Source organism: Macaca thibetana, chromosome 1 (genome assembly GCF_024542745.1).
Source record: "Macaca thibetana thibetana isolate TM-01 chromosome 1, ASM2454274v1, whole genome shotgun sequence".
NCBI classification, from domain to species: domain Eukaryota; kingdom Metazoa; phylum Chordata; class Mammalia; order Primates; family Cercopithecidae; genus Macaca; species Macaca thibetana.
Window position 1 is genome coordinate 8,479,541 of NC_065578.1, and position 25,069 is coordinate 8,504,609.

General features: G+C 54.8%; 1 protein-coding gene and 1 pseudogene across 4 annotated transcripts in view; both read left to right on the forward strand.

The window, feature by feature from the left end:
- Positions 1 to 23,591, forward strand: part of SPSB1 (splA/ryanodine receptor domain and SOCS box containing 1) — a 77,798-nt gene extending 54,207 nt beyond the window's left edge. For all 3 annotated transcript variants that reach the window (XM_050788991.1, XM_050788993.1, XM_050788986.1), the window contains exons 2-3: positions 10,516 to 11,357; positions 21,521 to 23,591. In XM_050788991.1, the coding sequence (XP_050644948.1) occupies positions 10,664 to 11,357; positions 21,521 to 21,648 (822 nt within the window). In that variant the 5' untranslated portion in view covers positions 10,516 to 10,663 and the 3' untranslated portion in view covers positions 21,649 to 23,591. The remainder of the gene's footprint in view (positions 1 to 10,515; positions 11,358 to 21,520) is intronic.
- Positions 21,754 to 23,591, forward strand: LOC126953638 (uncharacterized; annotated as a pseudogene). The gene has a single exon (XR_007725283.1). The product of XR_007725283.1 is annotated as an uncharacterized LOC126953638 (transcript).
- Positions 23,592 to 25,069: the final 1,478 nt, after the last annotated feature.

The following is a 25,069-nucleotide window of genomic DNA, read 5'->3' on the forward strand; positions in this document are numbered from 1 at the left end:
CTCCTGGGAGTCACTGGGCCCACCGGATCCACCCTGCCTCGAGCTCCCGTCTCCTGCCTTCTGGGGAGCTGCTGGGGATCAGAGGGCGAGGAGCACCAGGTCTCTGAGCCTGTCCCGTGGGTATCCTGTTGGTGGCTCTTTTCTTGGAGATGTGGCCGTGGAGCTGCTCTTGGCCCTGCCTTTCTGCCTCCACTCTTTGGGGCGCCCCCACCTCCTGTGTGAACCAGGTGGACCCAGTGTGTGACCCCCGAGACCAGGCAGTGTTGGTGGTCCATAGTCTACGTTTTATTCCCATTGCCGTGGGACAGCATGTCTGCTGCTATCTGGGTCACCTTTCGGGAAGGTTGCTGTTTGTCCCTGGGGTCCCTCCAAGAACTGGCTTCTCGTCTGCACCAGGCACAGTTCGTTGTCCTCGTCACCCTGCCTAGGCTACAGCTGCGATTTATTGTAATTTTCAGTCTCTGTATGAATATCATGCTGGTTTCCCAGGCCGTGGCTCCACTGATTCGAGCCCTCTGAAAGTGCTGTGAGTCATCTGGGCCCTTCCATAGGCGTTTACAGCAGGTGCATTTTGGGTCTTTTGAGGTCAGGGGCTAGAGCTCTGGACCGTGTGGGATTTTCTCTCCAAAATCACTTGTCAGAACTTTCCAGAAGGATCCTGTTGATTCTAGGGGCACAGACTTATTTTTATATCCCTGTTTGAGGGGTCCCTCCTCAAGTTGGCGGTTGGTAGGGTGAGGGGTGGAGGGTGGTAACCACGTGTCACAAGCCCTGCTGGCAGTGGCTCCTTTGCCAGGGGCTCCATGGCCCAGCCAGCACGGAGCATTCCCTGAGCCCTTCCACCACCAAGAGTGTCCCTGCCACTCATGTTCAGGATGCTGGAGGGAGCACAGGAGTCCAGTGAGCAGGCAGAGCCTAGGCGGCGGCTGAGCCAGGCTGCAGAGGTTCATTCTGATAAAATAGCAGATCGCTTGGGGCATGTTTCTCTTGCAGAATCCTGGGCTGCCACCACTGGTGTGTGAGACGGGCGGCAGAGGGAGGGAAGTTACGTGATCTTCAGGTGAAAGGAGGCTTTATAAATAGGTCACCTTGTTCCACATCCTGAATTTCATTCTTTCCCCATCCTGGGGCAAAACAATGGTTTCACTGTTCTGGGGTTAGTCAGACACTGGGGGGGAACCGGGCGTAAGGAGGAGCGTGAGTGTCTGCCACTCCCTGGTGACCGACCCACCCCTGTGCATCCCTTACCTGCCCTTTCTGTCCGTTTGTCCCCAGTTGCATTGGCTACATCCCCAAAAGAGGGTGTAGCCGCTCCTTCAACAGACCTCTTCCTAAACACCACCACGAACAGGTAATTTTTAGTGGAAGCGAGGCTCCGGGACAATTTATCTGAAAGCATTTTGGGGGAAGGTGGGGTCTGCAGGGTTGTGGCTTTAATTGAAATACCACTGGGGGGTTGCAGGCAGGTGCTGTGCAGTCTGGCCTGTCTCAGCCTCTCCCAGGGTCTGCTCTCAGAGCCTCATTCCTCCTCCCCTCCCCTTCCCTGGAGTGGGTCTGTCGGGGCCGGAACAGCCACCGGTGTTTCTGATGGGGCCGCCTCACCTGGCCTTTGCCACGTGCACAGCCGCTGTGCAGCTGCCACCTGGCTGGGTATGGGGACGGACCAGCTGTTCTCTTCTTGTGTTCTGGGTCAGTAGAGAGAGATAGCTGCCCCATTTTTACTGGGCTAATCAAAATCTGTAATTTTGAAGCAGTATAACCGGAAGTCTTGGGATAGATCGCTGTAGACATAATGTCCCTCTTTGGCATGGCCTCAAAGCTTCCCCAGGATTCTCATCCTTTATTTAAATACCATTCTGCCAGCTGGGCATGGTGGCTCACACCTATTATCTGAGCACTTTGGGTGGCCAAGGCAGGAGAATTGCTTGAGCCTGGTAGTTAGAGAGCAGCCTGGGCAACATAGCGAGACCCTGTCTCTTTAAAAGGAAGAAAAGCATTTTAAATGCCCTTCTGCCAGTTATGGATCCTTAACACGTACCTTCATGGAAAAAACATTCAGGACAATAGTGCCTACACATTACACTGTGCTTGCTTTATAAAAGCAACACAGGTGCAGAACCTGTAGGAATTGCTTTGGGGATAACTTGTTCTTGCAAACATAGTGTGTGAAATCATTGTTTCTCAGCCTTTGATTCTCTTTTGTGTGCTTAAACATCATTTTAGTTTCAAAAGGAATACATGCATTTTAAAAAATTCAATTCAAAGCGTTTTTTCCCTCCCACCCACCAGCATTAACCGTTGTGAAAGGTTTGATGTTTATCCTTCTAGACCTTTCTCTGTACCTACAGATAAATGTGCACAGAGAGAATCTTTTTAAATTCTGTTTTTTCAGAAATGGCATCATGATCTGCGTATTGTTCTGTGATTTGCTTTTAAAAATGTGACAGCATCGCGTTACATTTTCTGTTGCGTCACCACTTTGGAGGGGCTGCATGGAGCTCCATGATGTGGACGAGGTGGGACTCATGCTGTCCCCAGCATCTTCACCCTCATGCCCCTGTGCAGGCCTGTAGGGTTTGGTGGACAAGAGCCATGGGTGATTGTTGGGCATTTTGCACATGGACAGGACAGGGACTGCCTTGTTGCACCTGCACACCTAGAAGGCTGTCCCAGTTCAGGGTCTGTCCCCCTTCAACACACACCCATGCTGTGTAGGAATGTCCTTTCCCCACATCCTTTGCAGTCCCTGCAACTTTTTTTTTTTTTAACAGAATCTCGCTCTGTCGCCCAGGTTCGAGTGCAGTGGCACAATCTCAGCTCACTGCAACCTCCGCCTCCTGGGTTCAAGCGATTCTCCTGCCTCAGTCTCCCGAGTAGCTGGGATTACAGGCACCCACCACTATGCCCAGTTAATTTTTGTATTTTTTAGTAGAGATGGGGTTTCACCACGTTGGCCAGACTGGTCTCAAACTCCTGACCTCAGGTGATTCACCCACCTCGGCCTCCCACCGTGCTGGGATGACAGGCATGAGCCACCACGGCAACTGTTTTTAACCCTCTGCATGCCACAGCACTGTCTCGCCCCTGTCTCGGTGGTAGTGCTGTGTCTAGCAACACATTCCTCTCTGCCTTGCATAATGAAAGCAAACTGTGGCTGTATCCAGAAGGCACTCTCCGACCACAGGGGCCTGCCTTGCCTCTCCTACCACTCCAGGCTCCCTCGGCCTTCAGAGAGAATGGCTTCCCTAGATCATTAAAGGCTGAAGACAGGTGCCCTTCACCTGTCTCGGGTCTAGGACTCCCAGACAGTACACTTCAGGGATGCTTTTGACTCCTCTCCACTTGCTGGGGATCAGCATTCATTTCCAGGCTTTCTTCCCTGTGGATCTGCAGACCTGGCTGCCCCCGCGTGGAGGAGCCCACGAAACTGGAGGCTTTGCGAGGTTCTTTTCTTCCTTCCTACTAAGATCTGGGGCCCCCAGCAAATCCAAAGATGGCCCCTTCCCTGGACCCAGACAACCTTAAATGGCTGTTCAAAGCTGGCCAAGGGAGTAGGGGCTTTCGGAAGCTCATCTGCTTAGAGCCCAGGCTGCCACCGGGAAATCCAGTACGGACATACAACTCTGGTGGGTGTTTGGGACCCCAACCCACCCCCGTCCCATGGCTGCTCTGGAGACACTGGGTTGAGGGCTTTTGTCCTCAAAAGGTGTAAGGGACATCCCCTTTCACTCATGCAAGAATGTGTGTGTGTGTGTGTGTGTGTGTGTGTGTGTGTGTGTGTAGTGGTGGGGTATTCCTCCTGCTGGGGGAAGAAGTTCACTGAAGCCAAACCCCAGGGCTTCGTGTCATCTGCTGTCCCTGCAGGTAGCCCCTCCCCCTCCTCCAGAGCTTTTAGTAGCCTTCACTGTGTTGTAGGAAAGGCAGAATCTCCTCCAGGCTGTGTATCCCTCTACAGGGGAAGCCAAGGTGACTCCAGGGCCGGTGGCTGCTCTCTGGCTCTGAGGGTCCGGGCGGTGGTTCCTGCCTCCATCCCATTTTGCACTCCTCTCTGCTTCCCCCAGCCCAGCCCTCCCATGCATGAGACAGACGCTCCCGCCATGTGCTTGACTTTGATATTGGTGACGTGTCCTCTCCCTTTATCCCCCCATCTGCTTGTGGCACGATGGGGCCCGAGCTGTGCCGGGCCAGGACTCGGGGTAGGTGAGTGTGGGGTCAGGGGGTTGTCCCAGCTGAGCTCAACCAGCGAGGCTGAGGGACATGGAGCATGAGAGGCTGAGGCCTTGGTGCCAGCGCCATAGATGCTCGTCAGATTTGATAGCTGATCTCTGACACGAGGCGTGCAGGAGCGTGGGTGTGTGGACGGCTCGCCTGCCTTCCTCCGGAGGAAGCTCTCCACGGGACATGTCCTGAGCAAGTGTCAGGGAACTCGCGTCACAATCCGCCACCAGCATCGGCTCTTCGACCCAGATGAGATGCAGCTGTTCTCCGTGACTCACGGCCTCTGGGCCAGTTGTGTGAGGAAGGTCCTTTCGGGAGCTCCCAAGCCACTGTTTTATGGCTGTTTTTCTCTCTTGACCCTTCTTGATCTTTACTTTTATCTGATCTTATGGGAAAATGTTGCTAGGAGTTCCTGACCCAGAGTGACTGGTGAGCTCTCTGCTGCCCATGAGGAGGAGGGTCTTGCAGTTAGAGCTCCTGCACACACAGATGTATACACACAGACACACTCCACACACGCAGACACATGAAGACACACGACATACATGTACATACACGCACACACATATACATGCATGCATGCACGCACAGCACACACATATGTACACATGAATACATACCACACACATATACACACATCCAGACACACCACACACACAGATACATACACACCTCACATATCTACACACACACATGCATACCGCGCATACATGCACACACATACACATACACACTCTTTCTCCTGGTTGAAATACCCTCACGGCATTCATGCCTGTGATGAGGTAACAGCCTGGTCTTCAGGAAGCACCAGACACTGGACCCCTGCGTGCGACAGCTGACCCTTGCAGCCTGAGGGCTGCGTGCAGTGAGAACTGTCATTATTTAGAGTGAGTAGAGTTTGGTGGGGCAGGAGGGGTACAGGCCAGGAACTGGTTTGTTGTGGGGCTTGGCTGAGACAGTTGTGCAGAGGAGGAGGCAGGTGCGGTCCTGGGGACATGGTGGCTAATGCAAGAATGTGCTTTTGGGGATAAAAACTTTCACTAAGGCAGTGGAGAGCAGGCGCCGCCGGCCAGGGCACTGCCTGGACTGTGACGCCTCTGTTAGTCTCAGCTGCTGCCCTTACTGTCAGTGTGCAGGCACACAGAGTACACGTGTGTGTATGGGTGTACACACGTGTGTGCATGTAGGCATGGGTGCTTGCATGTATGTGGGGGGTGGTGGTGGCAGCAGCAGGGCCACATCTGTCCTCTGCTCTCCTGTTCCAGCCCTGCAGGGCAGTACAAGCCACGCCCTTTGTGGCTTGTACTTTGCTCCTCCTGGGTGGGGATGAAGGCTGAGTCCTCCCACCTCCTGGAAACTCACCAACTGCTCAGCTTCTCTGGTGCTGCTGGGCCCCACAAGGCCTAGGCATCTGCATTTGCTTCTCAGAGCAGCAGTAAGTGGGGGTGGTCCCAGAGCGGGGGCCTGTACTGTTCTCCCAGCTCCTGCCTGAAGTGTGGTGCCCAGTGCTGGATGCCCTCCAGGCCCAGGGATGTCCGTCTCGGTCCAGTGTTAACAGGAGCCATCCAGGCACCTGTGAATGTCACTCGGCACCTGTGGGTGGTACACACCCCCCATCCTGAGCACCATGTCCAGGAATTATGGTGATCGTATTAGCAATTTTCCATGGGTTTACAACAGGGGTCGGCAAACTACAGCTCCTGGGCCAAATCTGGCCCACTGTCTATTTTTGTAAATAAAGTTTTATTGAAACACACCTATGCCCATTCATTTACATATTGTCCGGAGGGCCTTAAATAGTTACTATCTGGCCCCTTATGGAAGAAGTTTGCTGACCCCTGGTTTAGAAGGGACCTTAAACTTGGTCTGCCCTAACCCAGCCTTCCAAGTCCTTGGGTCTTGGCCCAAAGGCAGCGTCCCTCTGTTGGGCCAGATGTGGTGACCAGGAAGACGGGAGAACAGTGATCTTTGTTCAGTGAATGGAGCACAGGCTAGGAAATAAATGAAAGTGGAAATGCAGTGACGCCAGCCCCCTCTGGAACACTGTCTCCACTGAGTTTTAGGTAAGTGTGTGACAGATGAACGAGCAGAAGCTTGGAGAAGCTCGGGGTGGATCTTGGTGGCTGGAGCTACTGTCTCGGCGCATGAGCTTGGAAGCTTCAGGAAACAGGGCTGGGGAAGCGCCCGCCGGGCTGCAGTTCCAGGGGAGGTGGCGAGTCCAGCTCCTGGGGACCCACAGGAAGGGTGGATCTGTGCGGCCACATTTTAAAATAGAAGGAGGAGGACGGATGGATGGCTTCAGCGTTCCTGCACAGCAAGGAGGTGGCTAGGTGTGGACAACAGGAAGGTGGGAAGGCACTGTCATCTTTAACCATAGCCTGGACACAGGGCGGGTGACAGATGAGTCAAGAGTAGCCCCAGGGCCACCACAGTGATTGACCGCCTGGGTGGTGACTCAGATGGCAGAAGTGGCCGGGTGGGTGGGCCACATTCCCTGGGGTGCCCTTGTGAGGGAGTCACCCCACAGTGCTGCAGGCCCTTTACCTGCCTGCCCTGCCCAGGGAAAATGCCCACCCTCTTTCCCCAGCCTCCCTCCTCCCAGGCCCTCCCTCCCACAGACCCCCACCCCTCACCGCCATGTGATCCAAGGCCTGGGCCGGGGCGAGGGGGTAGGGGGAAGGTGGGTGGAGGTGGAGGGGTGGCGGTTCGGGTTAGGTTTAGGGAGCTCAGCCCAGCATTGGTGTTGAGGACTTGCTGGGCCACCTGAGGTGATGGCATCTCAGAACTAGGAGAGCTTGTGGAACCGACCTGGACAGACAGACAGTGGATGTCCCACGTCGGGGTGAAGCCACCCTTTTCTGGTGGCTCTTTCTGGGATGAGGCTGGCCCAGCCTCCAGGGACCCCCCCGCCACACCACCATCCGGCTAATGCCTGCCCCAGCCCCACAGGGCTGTGTCTTAAGTGGAGTTGACGCAGGGCCCGGTCTTAAGCTCTGGCTGGCGGACCCCAGGCCGGCCTGTCCTTATAAATAAAGTTTTCTGGAACTCAGCCACACGCGTTTATTTATGTCCCGTCTGTGGCTGCTTTTGCGCGACAACAGCAGAGACTGTCTGGCCCTCAAAGCCAGGCATTTACTATCTCGCCCATTTCAGAAAAAACTGATCTCCGGTCTCGCTGAGACAGGCATTCTGTGTGTTCAGGCCTGGGTTTATTAGCCCGAGAGCTCCCTCCCCTCCCTCCGCTCCCTCCCCGTCCTTCCCCGTCTCACCCCACTTCACCCTTTCTCCCCCTCTGAGGTGTTGCTCTCCTCGCCTCTTCCCCCCTCAACCTCCCTGTTACGGTCCCTCCTAGCATTTTCAGTTACCTGCTAGAGGACCCCTCCCCGCCACCTTTCTCTCCCACCCTCCCCTCCCTCCCCCAGCCTCCTCCCCACTCTTCCCACCTGCTCCCACACGTGGAGAGAGGGCGGATCTTCCATGACAGACGAGATCCCAGGAGAAAGGTCCTCCCTGCTGCGACAGTTGAGCGGCAGGGGGGCTGTGGAGGGGCTACGCTGCGGGAAGCGCGACATGAACTAGCTCTCTTAGAAAGTAATTCGCGCCCCGTCCTCCCAGAGAGCTGACCTCTGTGCCCACAAGACCCTGCGGAATTGAGAATATGGAGAGGTTCCTGGGCACCAAGCTGGAGGGGGTGTTCAGACAGAGATAGGGGTTGTCCTCTTCGCCCCCACTCCTTGCAGCTCTGACCTCCAGAGCCGCCTCGGCCCGGCCTTCCTACAGCTCAGAAAATGCTCCAGTGGAGGTTGGGGAAGAGGGGAATTCAGGGAAGGCCACACTGGCGCCACATCAGACCTAACTCTCTCCCGCTCCCGCAGCTTGAGGCGCAGGCCCCAAAGCCACGGGGTGCCCCTCTGCAGCAGCATAGAGGGAGTCCTAGAGGTTTCAGTGGCTCCCAGGAGAGGAGATGGAACTGAAAGCTTGAAAATGGGATTTTCCTGGGAGATCATGGATGTGAGGTCACAGTATTCACAGAACTTTCTGGAACCAGGGCGGCCCTCCAGGCTGCAGAGGGTACACCTCCGCTCTAATGGTTTTGCAGACACTGGACACAAGGAGTCCTACCCTGTCTCTGAAGAGATGACCGTGCCCCTGAGATCAAAACCCTCTGTCTGTGGCTGGGCGTGGTGGCTCACGCCTGTCATCCCAGCACTTTGGGAGGCCGAGGTGGGTGAATCACCTGAGCTCAGGAGTTCGAGAGCAGCCTGGACAACGTGGTGAAACCTGGCCTCTACTAAATAGAAAAAATGAGCTGGGTGCGGTGGTGGGCGCCTGTGATCCCAGCTACTTGGGAGGCAGAGGCAGGAGAATCGCTTGAACCCAGGAAGCGGAGGTTGCAGTGAGATGAGATCGCGCCATTGCACTCCAGCCTGGGCAACAAGAGCAAAACTCCATCTCAAAAAAAAAAAAAAAAAAGAACCCTCTGTCTCACATCATAAAGGGGAGGGCGAGAAGCATGACCTGGCCCCTGAGATAAGGGGGTCGGGCACCAAGGGTTCCCACATGGGAAGTTTCTGCCAGGACCAAACTTCCTGGAGGCCTCGCTGCCCCCGGGACAGGGTCTCATGGGGCCTCTTCCCAGCTAAGAGGGAGCTGGAGGCCAGCCCCACTGCAGAGCCTGGCCTGGCTGGCCCCACACTGAATGGGGAGGCCAGCCCTCTGAGATTCCTGGATTTCCCTGTGTCTGGGAGCCCACGGCCTCCCCGACTCTGGGTTCCTTTGGATTCTCTTTGTCTCCTTTACTTGGGCACCCTAGTAACAAGCGACCCAGCATGACTCTCTCCCGGCAGCCAAGGCTCCGATGGCCTACCGCCCAGGCACCCCCACAGGCTCCTTTAATACCATTTTCAGCCAGGAGCCTGCCTTGCCTCTGGCCTGGTTGATCCTAGGAGCCTGACCCCAAACCAGGCTGCTCTCCCTGGCCTCTCTGGTCCCTTCCAGAGACCAAGGAGGTTCTTGATGGCAGAAAGAAACTTCTCTCTTGAACGAGGCTCAAATCTTCTGCTGCCTTCTCCTCCTTGGATAGAACTCTTCCTGACCAGCACTTTGGGAGGCCAGGCCAGGTGGATCACTTGAAGTCAGGGAGTTCAAGACCAGCCTGGCCAACATGGTGAAACCCCGTCTCTAGTAAAAGTACAAAAATTAGCCAGGCATGGTGGTGGGTGCCTGTAATTGTAGCTACTCCGGAGGCTGAGGCAGGAGAATCACTTGAACTCAGGAGGTGGAGGTTGCAGTGAGCCGAGATCACACCACTGCATTCCAGCCTGGGTGACAGAGCAAGACTCTGTCTCAAAAGAAAAAAAGAATTCTTCCTGGGCTGCCAGTGGAGAGGATGGGGTAGATGATGCAGTGAGATCTCTCCCCCATCCTGGAGTCCCTGTTCTCCCTCCTGAAGGACCCAGGGAATGGTGAGGCCAGAGAGGAACGAGGCATCTTAGTGTTGGACTCTCCTCCCTAGACGTGCTGTTGAGACCCAGAGGGCGAAACCCTGGCTTCTAGTTGAAGGGTGTGGGCAGGAAAAAGAGGTGGTCAGTCATCTAAGAACTCCTGGGGGTCGGGGGATGAGCCCCCCATGCTGTCTGAATCGAGGCCTGCCCTTGAGAAGAATGTTGCTGGCGGAGGAGGCTCCTGGGGTCCTCCCCGCCAAGCGTACACAGACGCCTGAGTTGAACCGTCCGACTGCACCAGAGAGCCCTTCTCTGGAGTGAATTGGTGGTGCGTCTGCTGGAGGTGGCTGTGACAGAGACAGAGACGGGGAGGAGGAGCTGGGATTGGCATCCTCACAGCCTCTGCTGCTACCTGGGGCTCCACTTCCCCTCTGAACAGCAAGGCAAGGGCCAACCACCTCCCTCTGTTTTGACCAAGCAGATGCCCACTGTCGTGGCTGAGTCCTGGTTCTGTGACACCATGGCCTGCCGTCCTGTGGAACCCTGATGAGGTATTTGGTGGGCATCAGCCGTATGCCTGCACCCAACACAGATGAGGGTGACGCGCAGCCCCCAAGCCCACCTCTCCGTGCAGTCTGCCGGGTGGATGGACAGCCCCTTTCCTTTGTGACAAACTAGCCAGGGAACGGGGGATTTCATTCCACGCCAAGACTCCAGCCTGTCCATGTCAGGCGTGACGGAGCCCAGGTGCAGGCTGCCGGGACGTGCTGATGTGGTCGCCTCGACCTCCGGGTTAACTTTCCCCTTCATCCCGCAGCCCCGCTCACCGGTTGTTTGTCTTTCCGTCCATTAGGCAATACTGAACGCTGTGCAGCTTGCAGAGGTCTCCTGGCAGCCCGCCTTAGGAATTCTGTCTGGCCCCGATCAGAATACTGGAGACGAGACCACGAGATTGATGAGTTTGCCTTGGGAGTCGGTGAGAAGGTGAAACCAGGGCGAACATGGGTCAGAAGGTCACTGGAGGGATCAAGACTGTGGACATGAGGGACCCCACGTACCGGCCCCTGAAGCAGGAGCTCCAGGGTCTGGATTACTGCAAGCCCACCCGGCTGGATCTGCTACTGGACATGCCCCCTGTGTCCTATGACGTCCAGCTGCTGCATTCGTGGAACAACAACGACCGGTCGCTCAACGTCTTCGTGAAGGAAGACGACAAACTCATCTTTCACCGGCATCCGGTGGCCCAGAGCACAGACGCTATCAGGGGCAAAGTCGGGTATACCCGTGGGCTGCACGTGTGGCAGATCACATGGGCTATGAGACAGCGGGGCACACACGCCGTGGTGGGGGTGGCGACGGCAGACGCCCCCCTGCACTCGGTCGGGTACACTACCCTCGTGGGGAATAATCACGAGTCCTGGGGCTGGGATTTGGGGCGCAACCGGCTCTACCATGATGGCAAGAACCAGCCAAGCAAAACATACCCAGCCTTTCTGGAACCAGATGAGACATTCATTGTCCCTGACTCCTTCCTGGTAGCCCTGGACATGGACGATGGGACGCTGAGCTTCATTGTGGATGGACAGTACATGGGAGTGGCTTTTCGGGGACTCAAGGGCAAAAAACTGTATCCTGTAGTGAGTGCCGTCTGGGGCCACTGTGAGATCCGAATGCGCTACTTGAACGGACTTGATCGTAAGTGTCCCCTCTGCTGTCAGAGGCAATGCCCTCTCTCTGTCCCCATGGTCCTGGCTGGGCTTAGGCCAAAAGTTGATACAGTCATTGGAACTAAGGTGTTTTAAAGTTGATATTCCAGTGTATTCAGACCCTCAGAGGCAACTTTTGCATCTGGTTAAGTGAGGAATTCTACCCAGAGTCTGCTAGATTACCTAACGGTGCCTCATGAATGAATGGACAGATGGATGGATGATGGATGATGAATGAATAGGTGGATGAATGATTGGTTGGATGGATGGATGATGAATGGATGGATAGATGAGTGAATAATGGATGGATGAGTGGATAATGAATTGATAGATTAATAGATTAATGTTTGGATTGATAGATAAGTGGTTGAACAAAAGGATGGACGGATGGGTGGATGGGTAGGTAGGTGGGTGGATGAGTGTTTAGATTGATGGATGGATGAGTGGATGAAAAAGTAGATGGATGAATGAGTGGATGGATAAATGAATAGATGGATGGGTGGGTGGGTGGGTGGGTGGATGGATGGATAAATGAACAGATGGATGAGTGGGTGGATGGATGGATGGATAAGTGGGTGGATAGATGAGTGGATGGATGGATGGATGGATGGATGGATAAATGAATGGGTGGATGAGTGGGTGGATGGATGAGTGAACAGATGGATGGATGAGTGGTGGATGGATGGATGGATGAGTGGATGGATGGATGGATGGATGGATAAATGAACAGATGGATGGGTGGGTGGGTGGGTGGGTGAGTGGATGGATGGATAGATGGATGGATAAATGAACAGATGGATGAGTGGGTGGATGGATGAGTGGATGGATGGATGGATGGATGGTTGGTTGGATGGATGGATGGATGGATAAATGAATGGGTGGATGAGTGGGTGGATGGGTGGATGGATGGATGGATGGATGGATGGATGGATGGATGGATGGATGGATAAATGAATGGGTGGATGAGTGGGTGGATGGATGGATAGATGAGTGGGTGGATGGATGAGTGAACAGATGGATGGATGAGTGATGGATGGATGGATGAATGAGTGGATGGATAGATGGATGGATAAATAAATGAACAGGTGGATGGGTGGGTGGATGGACGGATGGATGAGTGAACGGATGGATGAGTGGATGGAAAGCAGATAGACTAATGAATTGATGGATAAATGGATAGATGGATGAATTAATGAGTAGGTGGTCTTTGTTTCTCTGGGTGACCTGCCTCCAGGTTTGATCCTCAGTTGACCAAATTCTAGCCCAGTTGCCAGCATATTATCAAGCTGGGGTTGGTAACCTTGGGGATACTAGGGCCTCTCCGGTAAATGAACGCTAGTGACCTCTCTCATTACACAGGCTTAGAGTCTCTCAGAAGCCTGCTGGAGGCTTCTGAGTGGGCTCCTTTGAGATACAATCCCGAGGGACTTGTTCAGTCATGAATTTGGGGAGGAGCACGCAGATCAGAAACAGGCTGAGTCAACAGCGAACTCCACCTGTCCCTTTGGGAAGGGGAGTGGACTTTCTCAGACTGTGTAAATGCAGCCCATGTGCAGGAACACTGTGCTGGTGTGGGAATGGAGGCTCCATGGCTGCCCAGCTGGGAGCCCGTGGTAGCAGGAGGGCCTGGCATTGCAGAACAGCTCACCCCATGCATGGCCCTCTCTCAGAGCTCCTTGCCTGCATGAGTCCCTTCTACCGCCTGCAAGTCCCACATCGGGAAGCAAGGGGGCTGGAAAACTCCATCCGCCCATGGGCTGACTGTCCTTAAAGGGCAGTTTTGGCTCAGCACCCTGAGTTCTAACCCCACCCTGCAGGCCAGGCAAGAGGCAGAGGGGGGTGAGGCCCCCCACCAGAGGTCAGGAATACAGATGCTGACTCTGTGTTCAAGTCTCCAAGCCTGCAGTTTCTCCTGGAGAAGGAGGTCCTCCTCCTGTTCCTCCTCCCCCACCTCAACCTTTGAAAGATACTGGGGAAAGTGTTGGGGTGGTCAGGCATGTGCAAATGCTTACATATTTCTCTTTGGAAGCCTCCCCACCTCTCTTTTTCTTGGTCCTCTGCTGTGACTTTGATTGTGATGGCAGCGAGTTGACAGCCACACACGACATCTGTGGTGCAGGCTCCCAGGGCTGCTTGGTCCTCGTCCATGCAGCCTGGTGCCCCTAGGTCATGGGACTCCTGGAAGAGGTGGGTGGCCGGGTCTGCAGCCAGCAGGTAACCTCCCTGGGAAGTAGTCACCTCGGAACTGAATGAGGGAACCAGCAGAGTGAGGTCTGTGTTTGTCTCCCCAGGTGTCAGAAATGAGTGGCACCACATCCACAGCCAGTTTGCCTCAAGCTGGGATGGGTGTGGATTGGGAGCCCTGCCCAGGACCTAGGATCTTGAGGAGCCCTGGCCCTCAGCCCTGCCTCCCTCCTCCCAGCCAAGGGGTGGTCACGGAGCCAGGGAGGTTAATGTTCATTCTTTGCAGACAGACAGATGAGGAGACTGCCAGGCCTGCTCTTGTTGCCTGGCCACTGAGACCGTGGGGGATCCATGAAGATTTCCAGCCCTGTGTCTTTCAGGAAATGCCCCCAATACTGTCATGAGCTCTGGGTTTGCACAGCTTCATGGTTATATATCCCAGCTCCAATACAGTACACAGACCCCCGGAGTGGCCGGGAGGGCACTGGAGCCTATTTGAACAGAGAGTTCCGCCCACCCACTCCTGGAGGTGCAGACACGTGTCCTGTGAATAGGTGATTTCCTGCTCAGTTAGCTCTGCGTGAGACGGAAGGTTGGATGCGTTCATAAGTTTCCTTGTTTGGAAAATCCTAAAGGTGTTGGGTGAGCGGGAGATACAAGATTGGGAATCAGTATTTGGGAACCGCATCTGTGAACTGGAATCTGGATGGCCACTCCGAGCATCACAGCAGAGCACTATTAGTCAATGACGAGGATGTTTTTTCCTCTCCACCAGAATCAGATGCCCGGCAAGTCCTGCTCAGACATGAACGGGCCCTGGGCCACGTGGTCAGTTGACTTTAGAGGCTCCAGATTGGAAAATAGATGTGGTCGTTCTTGGGACACTGAGCAAAACATTGGAGGGTGGGGCACTGTCACAGCTCCGCTGCAGCATGGCGATAGGGGGAGGTGTGGGTGTTAGCGCTGCCAGCCTCAACCCGCTTAACCCGACACCTCCGGGCGCTTATTGAGGCAGCATCTTGTGTTTTAGAAGTGTCTTTCTGCGGCTGGGCCTGGTGGTTCACACCTGTAATCCCAGCAGTTTGGGAGGCTGAGGCAGGTGGATCACGAGGTCAGTAGTTTGAGAGCAGCCTGCCAACATGGTGAAACCCTGTTTCTACTAAAAATGCAAAAATTAGCCGGGTGTGGTAGTGGATGCCTGTAATCCCAGCTACTCGGGAGGCTGAGGCAGGAGAATTGCTTGAACCCAGGAGGTGGAGGTTGTAGTGAGCCAAGATTGCACCACTGCACTCCAGCCTGGGCAACAGAGCAAGACCCCATCTCTGGGGAAAAAAAGAAAAAAAAGTATCATTCTGGCTGCTTTATAGAAATGGACGGCAGGGGCAAGAGTGGCCTCTGAGAGGCCAGGCCAGGGAGGAGCCAGGCTTGTCCTGGTAAGAGGTGATGGGTGCTTGGTCCAGGATGGAAGCCACGGAGGTGGGGCAGGGCCGCCCAGTTCCGGGACTCTTTGGAATGGGCTCATCCATGGACTTGATGTGATGAGAAAGGGAAGCACCAAGGTGACTCGAGGTGTTTGGGTTGAGCAGTTGGAAGGTGGGGGCTGCTGACCCGAGATGGGAAGGCCCGAAGGAGGAGGAGATGTTACATTTGAGACGCTTCTTCGACACATCGAGGGGGCCCTGCGAGCCCAGTCTTGGAAAGCGGTCAGTGGGGGAGTTGTCTGCATGTAGGCGGCTTCAGAGCTGCCACCCTGGGCGAGGTCTGGGGCTTTGCTGTCTCTGTCTTGGAAGTGGAGGTAGTTCCAACTCCCTGGGACATGTGGAGAGTCATCAGTGTCCCTGCCACACCTGGGTTCGATGTTAGCGAGGGGCAGCTGTTTGCAGGGCCGCTCAGGCAGTTACCCTGCGTGTGTGCCTGCCCGGGGATCTCCCAGCCCACTGCCCGCTGTGGCCTCTTTCCTGCATGCCAGGCAGACCCCGCCCCCCACAGCAGAGTCCCTGCTTCCACACTGAGGCCATGGCCGGGCAGAAGCAGGGGCTCTGAGTTCTTGACGTTTCCCCGTGCGGTCTCCCCACTGCCCAGCCAGCTGGGGCCACAGGCCCCATGCTCTGATTCCTCCTCAAGGCTTGAGGCACAAGGCCTTGTGCTGAGGATGCAGCCAGAGAGGCTGCTGTGTCATCCTCCTTCTCTTTCCTGGGGGGCAGGAGTGGAGATGGCCATTGCTAAGTGGGGAGACACAGGGCCTGGCCTGTCCCCAGGCCTGCCCGCCACCCTCCCTGGAGATGTGGAAAGGCCTGTTTGCAAGCAGCAGGCTGGCAGCAGTCCAGGGAGAGCCCCTGACCTCGCGGGTTCTCTGGCTCCACCCGCACTGCTTTGAAGACTCCCACTGAGGAGGCATCTTCCGTGCAGTTCCGCATTTTCGAATTTTCTTTAATGGCTCCCACATGGGTTTGCTGTGGTTTGTCGTGGTTGAAGGTTCAGGGAAGGTCAGCTCGTCTCCTCAAGATCAGCGCCTCCTCCCGGGTGCCTCCTTCCTGCCCTCCACTCCAGCCGGGCTCTGCGGGGAGCTACTCCTCAGGAGACTGATACCCCCGCCACCAGGGCTGGCTGGCCTGCCGGCCTGCGCGCCTGCCCTCCCTCCCTTCCTTCCTTCCATGTTGGGGAGGGGTCGTTCCAGACCCTATTCCCCACGGCCTCCAGAAGGTCTGGTCATATGAGGACCACAGGCTATCAGAGGTCAGGGGGGATAGGGGACCGAGGGTGTCTGATCACCTAGATGGATCTCAGGCGTCCTTCCCCAGTTGACAAGGACAAAGGCTCCACGTTGTGTTTGGCTGTGCTCTTTCGTAAGAACTGCTTAGTGTAGAGGAAAATACACACACAATCTATGACGGCCACCCCACCCGTGACATTCTAGGATCCATGTCCTGGAGCATGGTCCCCACAAGCTGCTTGCAGGGCCAGCCACAGGAGCCATGACAGCTGTCAGTGAGGACAGTGCAGAAGCCGGGGCATTCTCTGATACGGAACGTTTTTCTTTAACTTCACCGTTCCGCAGCGCATTCATTCAGCCCATGAACTGGGCACAGCGCCACACTCTTGATGCTTGAATTGGGTTGAAATCTCTCAGGGAACAGCGAGACAGTCGTGGGCTCTGGGGCTGTGCATGTTCACGTTGGCCACCAGGTAGCCGTTTCTCACAGAAATGTGGAAGCTGGTGCACCGTCTCTTCCAGTTCCTCAGCCTTCTGCTCCCAGAAATAGCTCCTGATTGACTTCCTGATTTCTTTGCTGCTCATTCAGCATTGCACTCTCTCATTCAAAGAAACTATTTAAATGAATGAGCGCCTAAGCTTCCCGGGGATGGGCATAGCAGCCAGAGGCCCCAGGCCACAGGACAGGTGCCCACCCCCTCGGTGGATTTCAGCAGGCACCTGGGTTTGTGGCTGGAGCTGGGTGCAAAGCTGGCAGCCCCCAGTCAAGAGTGTGGAGGTTGGGGGGAACTCCCTGGTCCTGGTAGTGACCAGCTGGAACGGGGGCTGGGCATTTTTTCACGGCACAAAGCCCACGTCTGTTTCTGTGGCCGTGCATTCTTGGTCTCTGCCCAGCCTTTGGAAAGCAGTCAGGCCGGGCCCTATGCGCCATCAGTTTCCTCCTGCAAGATCAAGGAGGCGTGACCTGTTTATGTACTTGAGGCCCCAGAGAATAGACCCATTCACAGGATGCCTGGGTGACTCTGGTCCTATTTTCAGCTCATAACGCATCACTGCAGCCATTCACTGTCGCTTCTGTAGCCCATCTTGGTGGATCCCATGACCCGTCCCTAATTGGTTTATTCAGTAGGATCCAGAGATGGCCAGGCTGTGGCAAGTCCTCCACCCCACACAGCTGCATTCACAGGGGATGGATTGCGCCAGCTGGAGGGCCTCATCCCTTTGGAGTCCATGGCTCTCAGACCTTGGACCCCTAACTCTCACCTCTCCAAGCCCATTTCCCCATCTGTAGGTTGGGGTCACAGTCCCCACCAGGCACACGACTGGTACCCCACAAGCCATGACTGGGGCTGGGGCTGCAGTGTCAGCCACTCAAGGTGCTGGATGGAGCTGGGGGCTCAGGGGCCTCTGCAGTTTAGAAACTTTTTTTTTTCTTTTCTTTTTTTGGAGATGGAGTCTCATTCTGTCGCCCAGGCTGTAGTGCAGTGGCGCGATCTCAGCTCACTGCAACCTGCGCCTCCCAGGTTCAAGCAATCCTCCTACCTCAAACTCCCAAGTAGCTGGGACTACAGCCTTGTACCACCATACCCGGCTAATTTTTGTATTTTTAGTAGAGATGAGGTTTTGCCACGTTGGCCAGGCTGGTCTCAAACTCCTGACCTTAGGTGATTGCCCACCTCGGCCTCCCAAAGTGCTGGGATTACAGGCATGAGCCACTGCACCAGTCCTAGAAACACCGAGGGGGTGGGCACCTGTCCTGTGGCCTGGGGCCTCTGGCTGCTATGCCCATCCCCAGGAAGCTTAGGTGCTCATTCATTTAAATAGGTTGATTTGAAACCCATTACACCAAGAGGGTAGCGACAGAACTCGCTTTCAGCCCTCACTGCTGCAGCCTGGCAGAGCTCTTGGGCCACATTCAGTGACTCTTGAAGCTTTCTCAGGTGCCTTCCAGCTACCATGGAGAACCCCTCCACCTTCCAGTGGGGGTGAGCCACATCCTCCTGGGAGGGAGCTCAGGGCAGCCCAGGCCCCTTGGCCCCGATGAAGGCCAGATGCAGGCGTGCTCCCAAGCAGAGAAGAGAACACACCTCCAACTTCCCCACTTCTCTGTGGGAAGACGCACTCCCGACCCCCAAGCCAGGCCAGGCCGAGGGCTGCGATAAGCACTTCTGGCCTTCAGAATCTTGGCTGCATGGGGCTTTGGGGAGAATCTGGTCTGGATTCCGTGTCTTACAGATGAGGAAACAAGTCCAGGCAGACAGAGGGATCTGCTCCAGGTCAGGGTCTGGAGTCACCAGGCTGGTGCTTCACCCGAGAGAAACCCAACCCTGTGAACCGCTGGGTGGGGGAACCCAGTCCCGCCCCATCCACGAGGGATCTGTGGGCTCCTGGACCTTAAAGGACCTGAGGTTATTTCGTTCCTCCTTTCATCTCCAAGCAGAGCTCCTCTTAATCATCCTAAGCTGGCCACGAAAGGCCCCTTTCAAAATTCTCCATTAAAAACACTGAACGTTTCAGTTCCTTGTCAGCAGCTGTGGCTGTGACCGTCCATGGAGGATGAAGAGCAGTGGTCCCTCTTCTTTTGTTTGTTTATTTTTTCAGTTTGGGTTTTTGTTGTTGTTGGTGGTGGTGGTGGTGGTGGTGGTGGTGTTGGTTTTTCTGAGACGGAGTCTTGCTCTGTCACCCAGACTGGAGTGCAGTGGTGTGATCTCGGGTCACTGCAACCTCCACCTCCCAGGTTCAAGCGATTCTCCTGCCTCAGCCTCCCGAGTAGCTGGGATTACAGGCCCAGGCCACCATGCCTTGCTCATTTTTGTATACTAATTTTAGTGGAGACGAGGTTTCACTATGTTGGCCAGGCTGGTCTCAAACTCCTGACCTCAGGTAATCTGCTCACCTTGGCCTCCCAAAGTGCTGGGATTACAGGCGTGAGCAACCACACCTGGCCTCTTTTCATTTTTGAGACAAGGTCTCTGTTGCCCAGGCTGGAAAATAGTGGCGCGATCACAGCTTACTGCAGCCTTGACCTTCTGGGCTCAACTGATCCTCTCGCCTCAGTCTCCCAAGTCCTGGCTCATTTTTATTTTCTGTAGCGATGAGGTCTCCCTATGTTGTTCAGGCTGGTCTCAAACTCCTGGGCTCAAGCAGTCTTCCGTCCTTCACCTCCCAAAGTGCTGGGATTACAGGTCTGAGCCACTGTGCCTGACCTGGTCCCTCTTCTTTTAAAGCTTGGGGTTTAGTAAATGCATTATCAAGCCTAAGCTTCATTCTTTTATTTTGTAACAGCTTTACTGAGCTATAAATCACATACCGTACAATTCACCCATTAAAGTATCCAGTTCAGTGGCCTCTCGTGTGGTGAGACCTGGGAAACAATTTTAGAACATTTTCATCACCCCAAAAAGAAAGCCTGTGCCCATAAGCAGCCTCTCTCCATTCTGCCATGCCCCAGCCATAGTGTTTGGTCTTCAGTCATTGATTTTCATATTTTTGAGACACATTGGTGAATGCTGAAGAACTCTAATCCACTTTTTACTGGTAGGATGGAGTTTTGTGGGTTCTTTTAGTTTTGGGGGCTGACTTTATTTTGCTCACAAAGGAGTCTCAAAGTCAAGGGGAGACCCTGGATGAAGCCTCAGATCCGTTGGTTTCAGGGCTTTCCGTCTGCAGAACAGCATGGGCGGTCCCGTGAAGGTCCAGGTGTGCTTACTCGTACCTGGTTTCAGGAAAGAGAGCAGAGAGGAGTCTGCCGTGGCGAAGCCGGTGAGCAGGGCCACGCAGGCTTCCAAGCTCAGGAACCTTGGAAGGCATGAGTTTCAGACTCCCGAGATCTGAAGCTGCCGGCTCATCTGAGGTGCAGCTGAATGAACACAGCCTCCTTTGTAGGAAGGCAAGGCTGGGCGCTCTGGGAACGCAGGACGGAGGTGCCCAGGAGGCTGCAGCTGCAAGCGCTCTGTAACCCTGGGGCTTGAGGCAGCTCTGCCCAAGTTCCCCTGGCTGTGAGAGGGCCCCATGTGCCTGGGGCAGTTGTGGGGAGAAGGCCGAGGCAGCTCTGGGGGATCAGCTGAAGCTGGGCTGGCATTTCCAGTTTCCTGAGGCCTGAGCTTGGCCTGGACCCTCGGCCTCACTGTCAGACAGAAACACAGACACCCGGGGTTTCTCTGGCTCCGTGTGGCACAGAAATGACGCCTTCAGTCCATGGGGCCAGCCAGGCCTGTCACGTGTGATTCAACACAGGGTTTGCCGTGTCTTCATTTGCAGCACGGTTAGTGGCTAAGGGCATGGACGCTGGGCCCAGGCTGCCTGGATTCAGATCCCAGCTCTTAACCCTTGGCACACTGGGTGTCCTCTCTGTGCCTGTGTGTCCTCAGTTCTTTTTTCTTTTTTTGGACAGAGTCTCGCTCTGTCACCCAGTTTAGAGTGCAGTGGTGCGATCTCAGCCCACTGCAACCTCCGCCTCCAGGTTCAAGCGATTCTCCTGCCTCAGCCTCCTGAGTAGCTGGGGTTACAGGCGCACACCACCACGCCCTGCTAATTTTTGTATTTTCAGTAGAGACGGGGCTTCACCATATTGGCCAGGCTGGTCTCGAACTCCTGGCCTCAAGTGATCCACCCACCTCGGCCTCCCAAAGTGCTGGGATTGCAGGCATGAGCCACCATGCCCAGCTGGCCTTCAGCTTTAAAATAGAGGTGAGAACGGTATCTGAGAGCAGCTGGTGTCAGAAAATGATTCCCTTCCTGAAGCCTGCGTGGGGTCCAGTGCTGGGGCTGCGTGCCGGGAAGAGCTGGCTTCCATGTGCTGCGACCCACAGGCTCCAACGGCGGCTGCTGGCCTGGACAGGCAGAGTCACCAGTGGGGAAGAGCAGGGATGGCCTGGGTTCGACACCTAGCTCCATCTCCTGCCAGCAGGGCGACCCCTGGCAAGTCATTTAGACTCTGTCCCTCAGTTTCCTCATCTGCAAAATGGGGATGAAGGTAATGGTGTCTGTGACTATTAAGCCATTCATAAGAAACCACTGGGAGGATTCAATGAGTGTTAGGAGAGGGCTTGCCCAGGTGCCCAGCCCAGGGTGGGCTCCTGTTGGTAGCTATTCACATGCTAAATTTAAAATGAAAATCAAAGCACTGCATTTTTAATTGTTTCTTTACTGATTTGAATGAATACTAATCAGTGATAATATTGCTGCCATGGTTAGCGCTGTTTGCTGAACATCCACCCAAGCTGCGCTGACCTGCAGTTTCTCTGTCTCCCTAGCCGAGCCGCTGCCGCTCATGGATTTGTGCCGCCGCTCGGTGCGCCTGGCCCTGGGGAAGGAGCGCCTGGGGGAGATCCACACGCTGCCGCTGCCGGCTTCCCTCAAGGCCTACCTCCTCTACCAGTGATGTTCGCCATCGGACCGCCAGCACGACAGCCACCTGGTGCCACCTCACTGAGCCACCCGCTGCTGGGGCCGCCATACCCTGCGCCTTGGACCGGCATCCACAGCCATGGACAGAGGTCCCTGGTCTTCCCTCATCCTCCGTGGCTGCCTCCATGGGACAAGGACCGATTCCAACACAGGCTCCTCTTTCCCCCTTCCCGACATCAGCAGAAGGCAGCGTCCCTGCATGCCGTCCATATACAACCCCTCTTTGAGAAAAGACACAGAGAATAAACTTCTACGAAAGCCCTACGTTGAGCTCCAATCTGCTCTCGGGGTGGGACGGGTGCTCCCCACATCTCTGGGAGAAGGCTGCAGCCACCTGGGGTCCCAGGGTGGTGGGGGTGGCAGGTGGTGCCACAGCTCTGAGAGCAGATACCAGGGGTACTAAGAGGTGCTTAGACAAGGGCTGGTGCCCCGCCATGGGTGCCCAGCCCAGTAGGGCCATGCCATGACAGATAAAGCTCAGGATGTCAGAAACTCACCACGGACCCCAAAGCAGAAACCAAGGACCGTCCGCAGGCAAATAAGCACCCAGCATCCCTCCCGGCTGTTGGTGCCCCATACCCTGTATTTATTCTTTTAACAATAACAAAAGCCATTTATTTATTCCATCTAGAAAGGAAACCTTGTTTCAGTCCCCTCTCTCTGGCTGTTCTGTTACTTTCCTCCCACCGGTGCCCTCCCTGGGATGTGTATGCCTTGCCCGCCCTCCCTGGGCACATGTGCACACGTGCCCAGGCACAAGTGTGTCTTTGGGTCCCTTGCCCTGCAGTTTCCAGAGAGCTCTGCTCCAAGTTCCCTAGCAGGCCCTTCAGGGAGGAAGAGCCTCACATGCAGTCTGGGTGTCTTCAGGGGCCCATCTGGAAGGGCTGCAGCAATTCCCCTGGGTCTCCAGGTAGCCAGTTAACTCGGGCTCAGGCATCCTTGCACATGGTTGCATTTCTTTAGTCTTCTGTGGGTCTTTTGGTGTGAGTTTGATTTTGCTTTTGCTTTTCTAGCTGAGTTTTCCCAAGTACATCCTCAGAAGCTCTGGGTGTGCCAGAGGACCCCCGGAACTAAGAAGGGAGGGCGAGTGGGTCTCCATTCCCTGAGAAGCTAGGGGCAGAGTCAAGCCTCACAGAAGCCAGCGCGGGTCTCTGCTCAGCATCCCAGCTGGGGCTCCGGGCCCAGGGAAACAGCCCCAGTTGATCCCAACCCCTCTCAGAGCCTCAAGAGGGGTGGCTCGGCTGCCGGCAAGAGAGGGGTGCTCTGTCCCTGGCAACCCCTCCACGTTGCATACCCCAGCACCTGCCACCGCCTTTGCCATTTCTTTGAGCTTGAAGTTAACTCTCTTAAGAGTCTAACTTTGGTTCATTTCTGCACAGGTACAATAGATGACTTTATTTGTTTAAAATGTTTAATATATATACATACATATATATATATTTGTCTGTAAGAATTATGTTTTAAACAGCTGCTGTAGAGTACCTTTTTTTAAGTAAATCTTCCAGTGGAGTATATTTTTTAAAGCACAAAATTGGTGCCAAGACTGGGTGAGAAATGTACATTACCCCCTTATTATTTTGAGGTTTTTGTTTTTTTTTTCCAGGGCAGGGGACCTTATCTGTAAGACTTTCAAAGATTTTCCTCCCTCCTGTTTCAGGTGGGTCACATTCTGGTGAATGTTTCCCTTGTACAGATACCAGCTTATGGCCTTGACTCAGCCGTCCCCACGGATGCTGGGTGACCCTCTAGCTCTCTCTGCATCTCCCACCCCCTGACGCCCTGGGACCCTCGACCCCACCCTTCTTTCCTACCAGCCCAGAGCCTTGTGGCTTGTACAGTTTTGAAACTCCCGTTCTATTTTATGATGGTTGGTAATAGTCAGTAACCTAATAAAGGAACGTTTGTTAAAATATCAAACCATTTTTGAGTTCCTTGTTTGTGCCTCGGGGGAGGGGAAGAGACACGGCTGACCCCTCCTGGGTCCAGCCAGCTCCACGGCCCACAGTTTTCAGCAGATGATGGGCCGACTCCCTACCACCCCTTGGCAGAGGGTGAGATGCCAGGTGAAGCCCCAGAGAAGGAGGAGGAGAGTCCTGGAGGGGGGACCCCAGAACAGCCTCATCCCCATTTCAGAAGTTCCTCAGCCTGGCAGCCCAAGCTGTGGAAACTTGCTGAGCCTAACAGAAAGTGATTCTGTGCCTTCGTGGGCACAGCAGGTTGGTTTGTGGGGCTGTAGAACTTGAGTTGACTGTGGGCTTTTTAGGAGCAGAGTGTGAGCCATTGTGGGCGTCCTCAGAGTCTAGGGTCTAGGGGAAGGAGCAGGTCCTTCATTCATCTTTGTGTCCCCTGAGGCCGAGTGCACGGTGAGGTTTGCTCAACAGTTGCAGAGTGAACTTGTTTTGCTAGCCACGTGGGCAGAGCCCCCAACAGAAAGGACAGGAAACTCTGGCTTATTTAGGGGATCAATGGGTGATAAAATGACAGTCAAGAAATTTACTAAGATGTGATCCCATGTCACGGCTAGTTTCCAAAGAGTTAGCAAGAGCACATTCAGCTTGCGGTGGGGACGCTTCATTCTCCAGGCGTGCTGGGTCCTGATAGTGCCGTGAAAAGTGCCTGACCTGAGGGCCTAAGATTCCTGGGCCCAAAGACCCATGTTCCTTTCTCTAAGAGCCTCCTGACCAGCTGTCTTTAGACCACACACACCAGCAGCATCTGGGAGGGGATTGAGAAAATGCAGATTCCAGGGTCCCACCTGAGATGTTCCAAGTCAACACTTCTAGGGCCAGGCCCAGGAATATGCATTTCCTGAACTCCCTAGGTGGCCGTGCCTAAGAGAGTTTGGACACCACTATTTGTGACAGTGTCAGCTGTTTTGCAGAGTTGCTGGGTAGAGGGAAATCATTCCATGGTGTCGGTGGGTTGGCCCAATGAGGAGCGTATGCGCTCCTGAGTCAGACCTGGATTCAAATAACTGGCTTTGTGGCCTTGGATGAGCCTCTGGAACACAGCAGTCACTGTAGTGTTGTAGCACTGTAGTGTAGTACCTGTCTCACAGGAAGATAGCAAGGGTAAGATGAGGCTCTCTGAACAGGACCTGGTGTCTTAGCAAGTGTGCAAACGAATGCTTTAAAAGCTCCTGCATTTCTGGAAAATTGCAGTTTCTGGGTTGCGACTTTGTCTTTAAGAATGGACCAGATGTTTGGGCATGGTGGCTCATGCCTGTAATCCCAGCACTTTTGGGATGCCAAGGCGGGCGGATCATGAGGTCAAGAGATGGAGACCATCCTGGCCAACATGGTGAAACCCCGTCTCTACTAAAAATACAAAAATTAGCTAGGCATGGTGGCGCGTGCCTGTAGTCCCAGCTGCTCAGGAGGCTAAGGCAGGAAAAT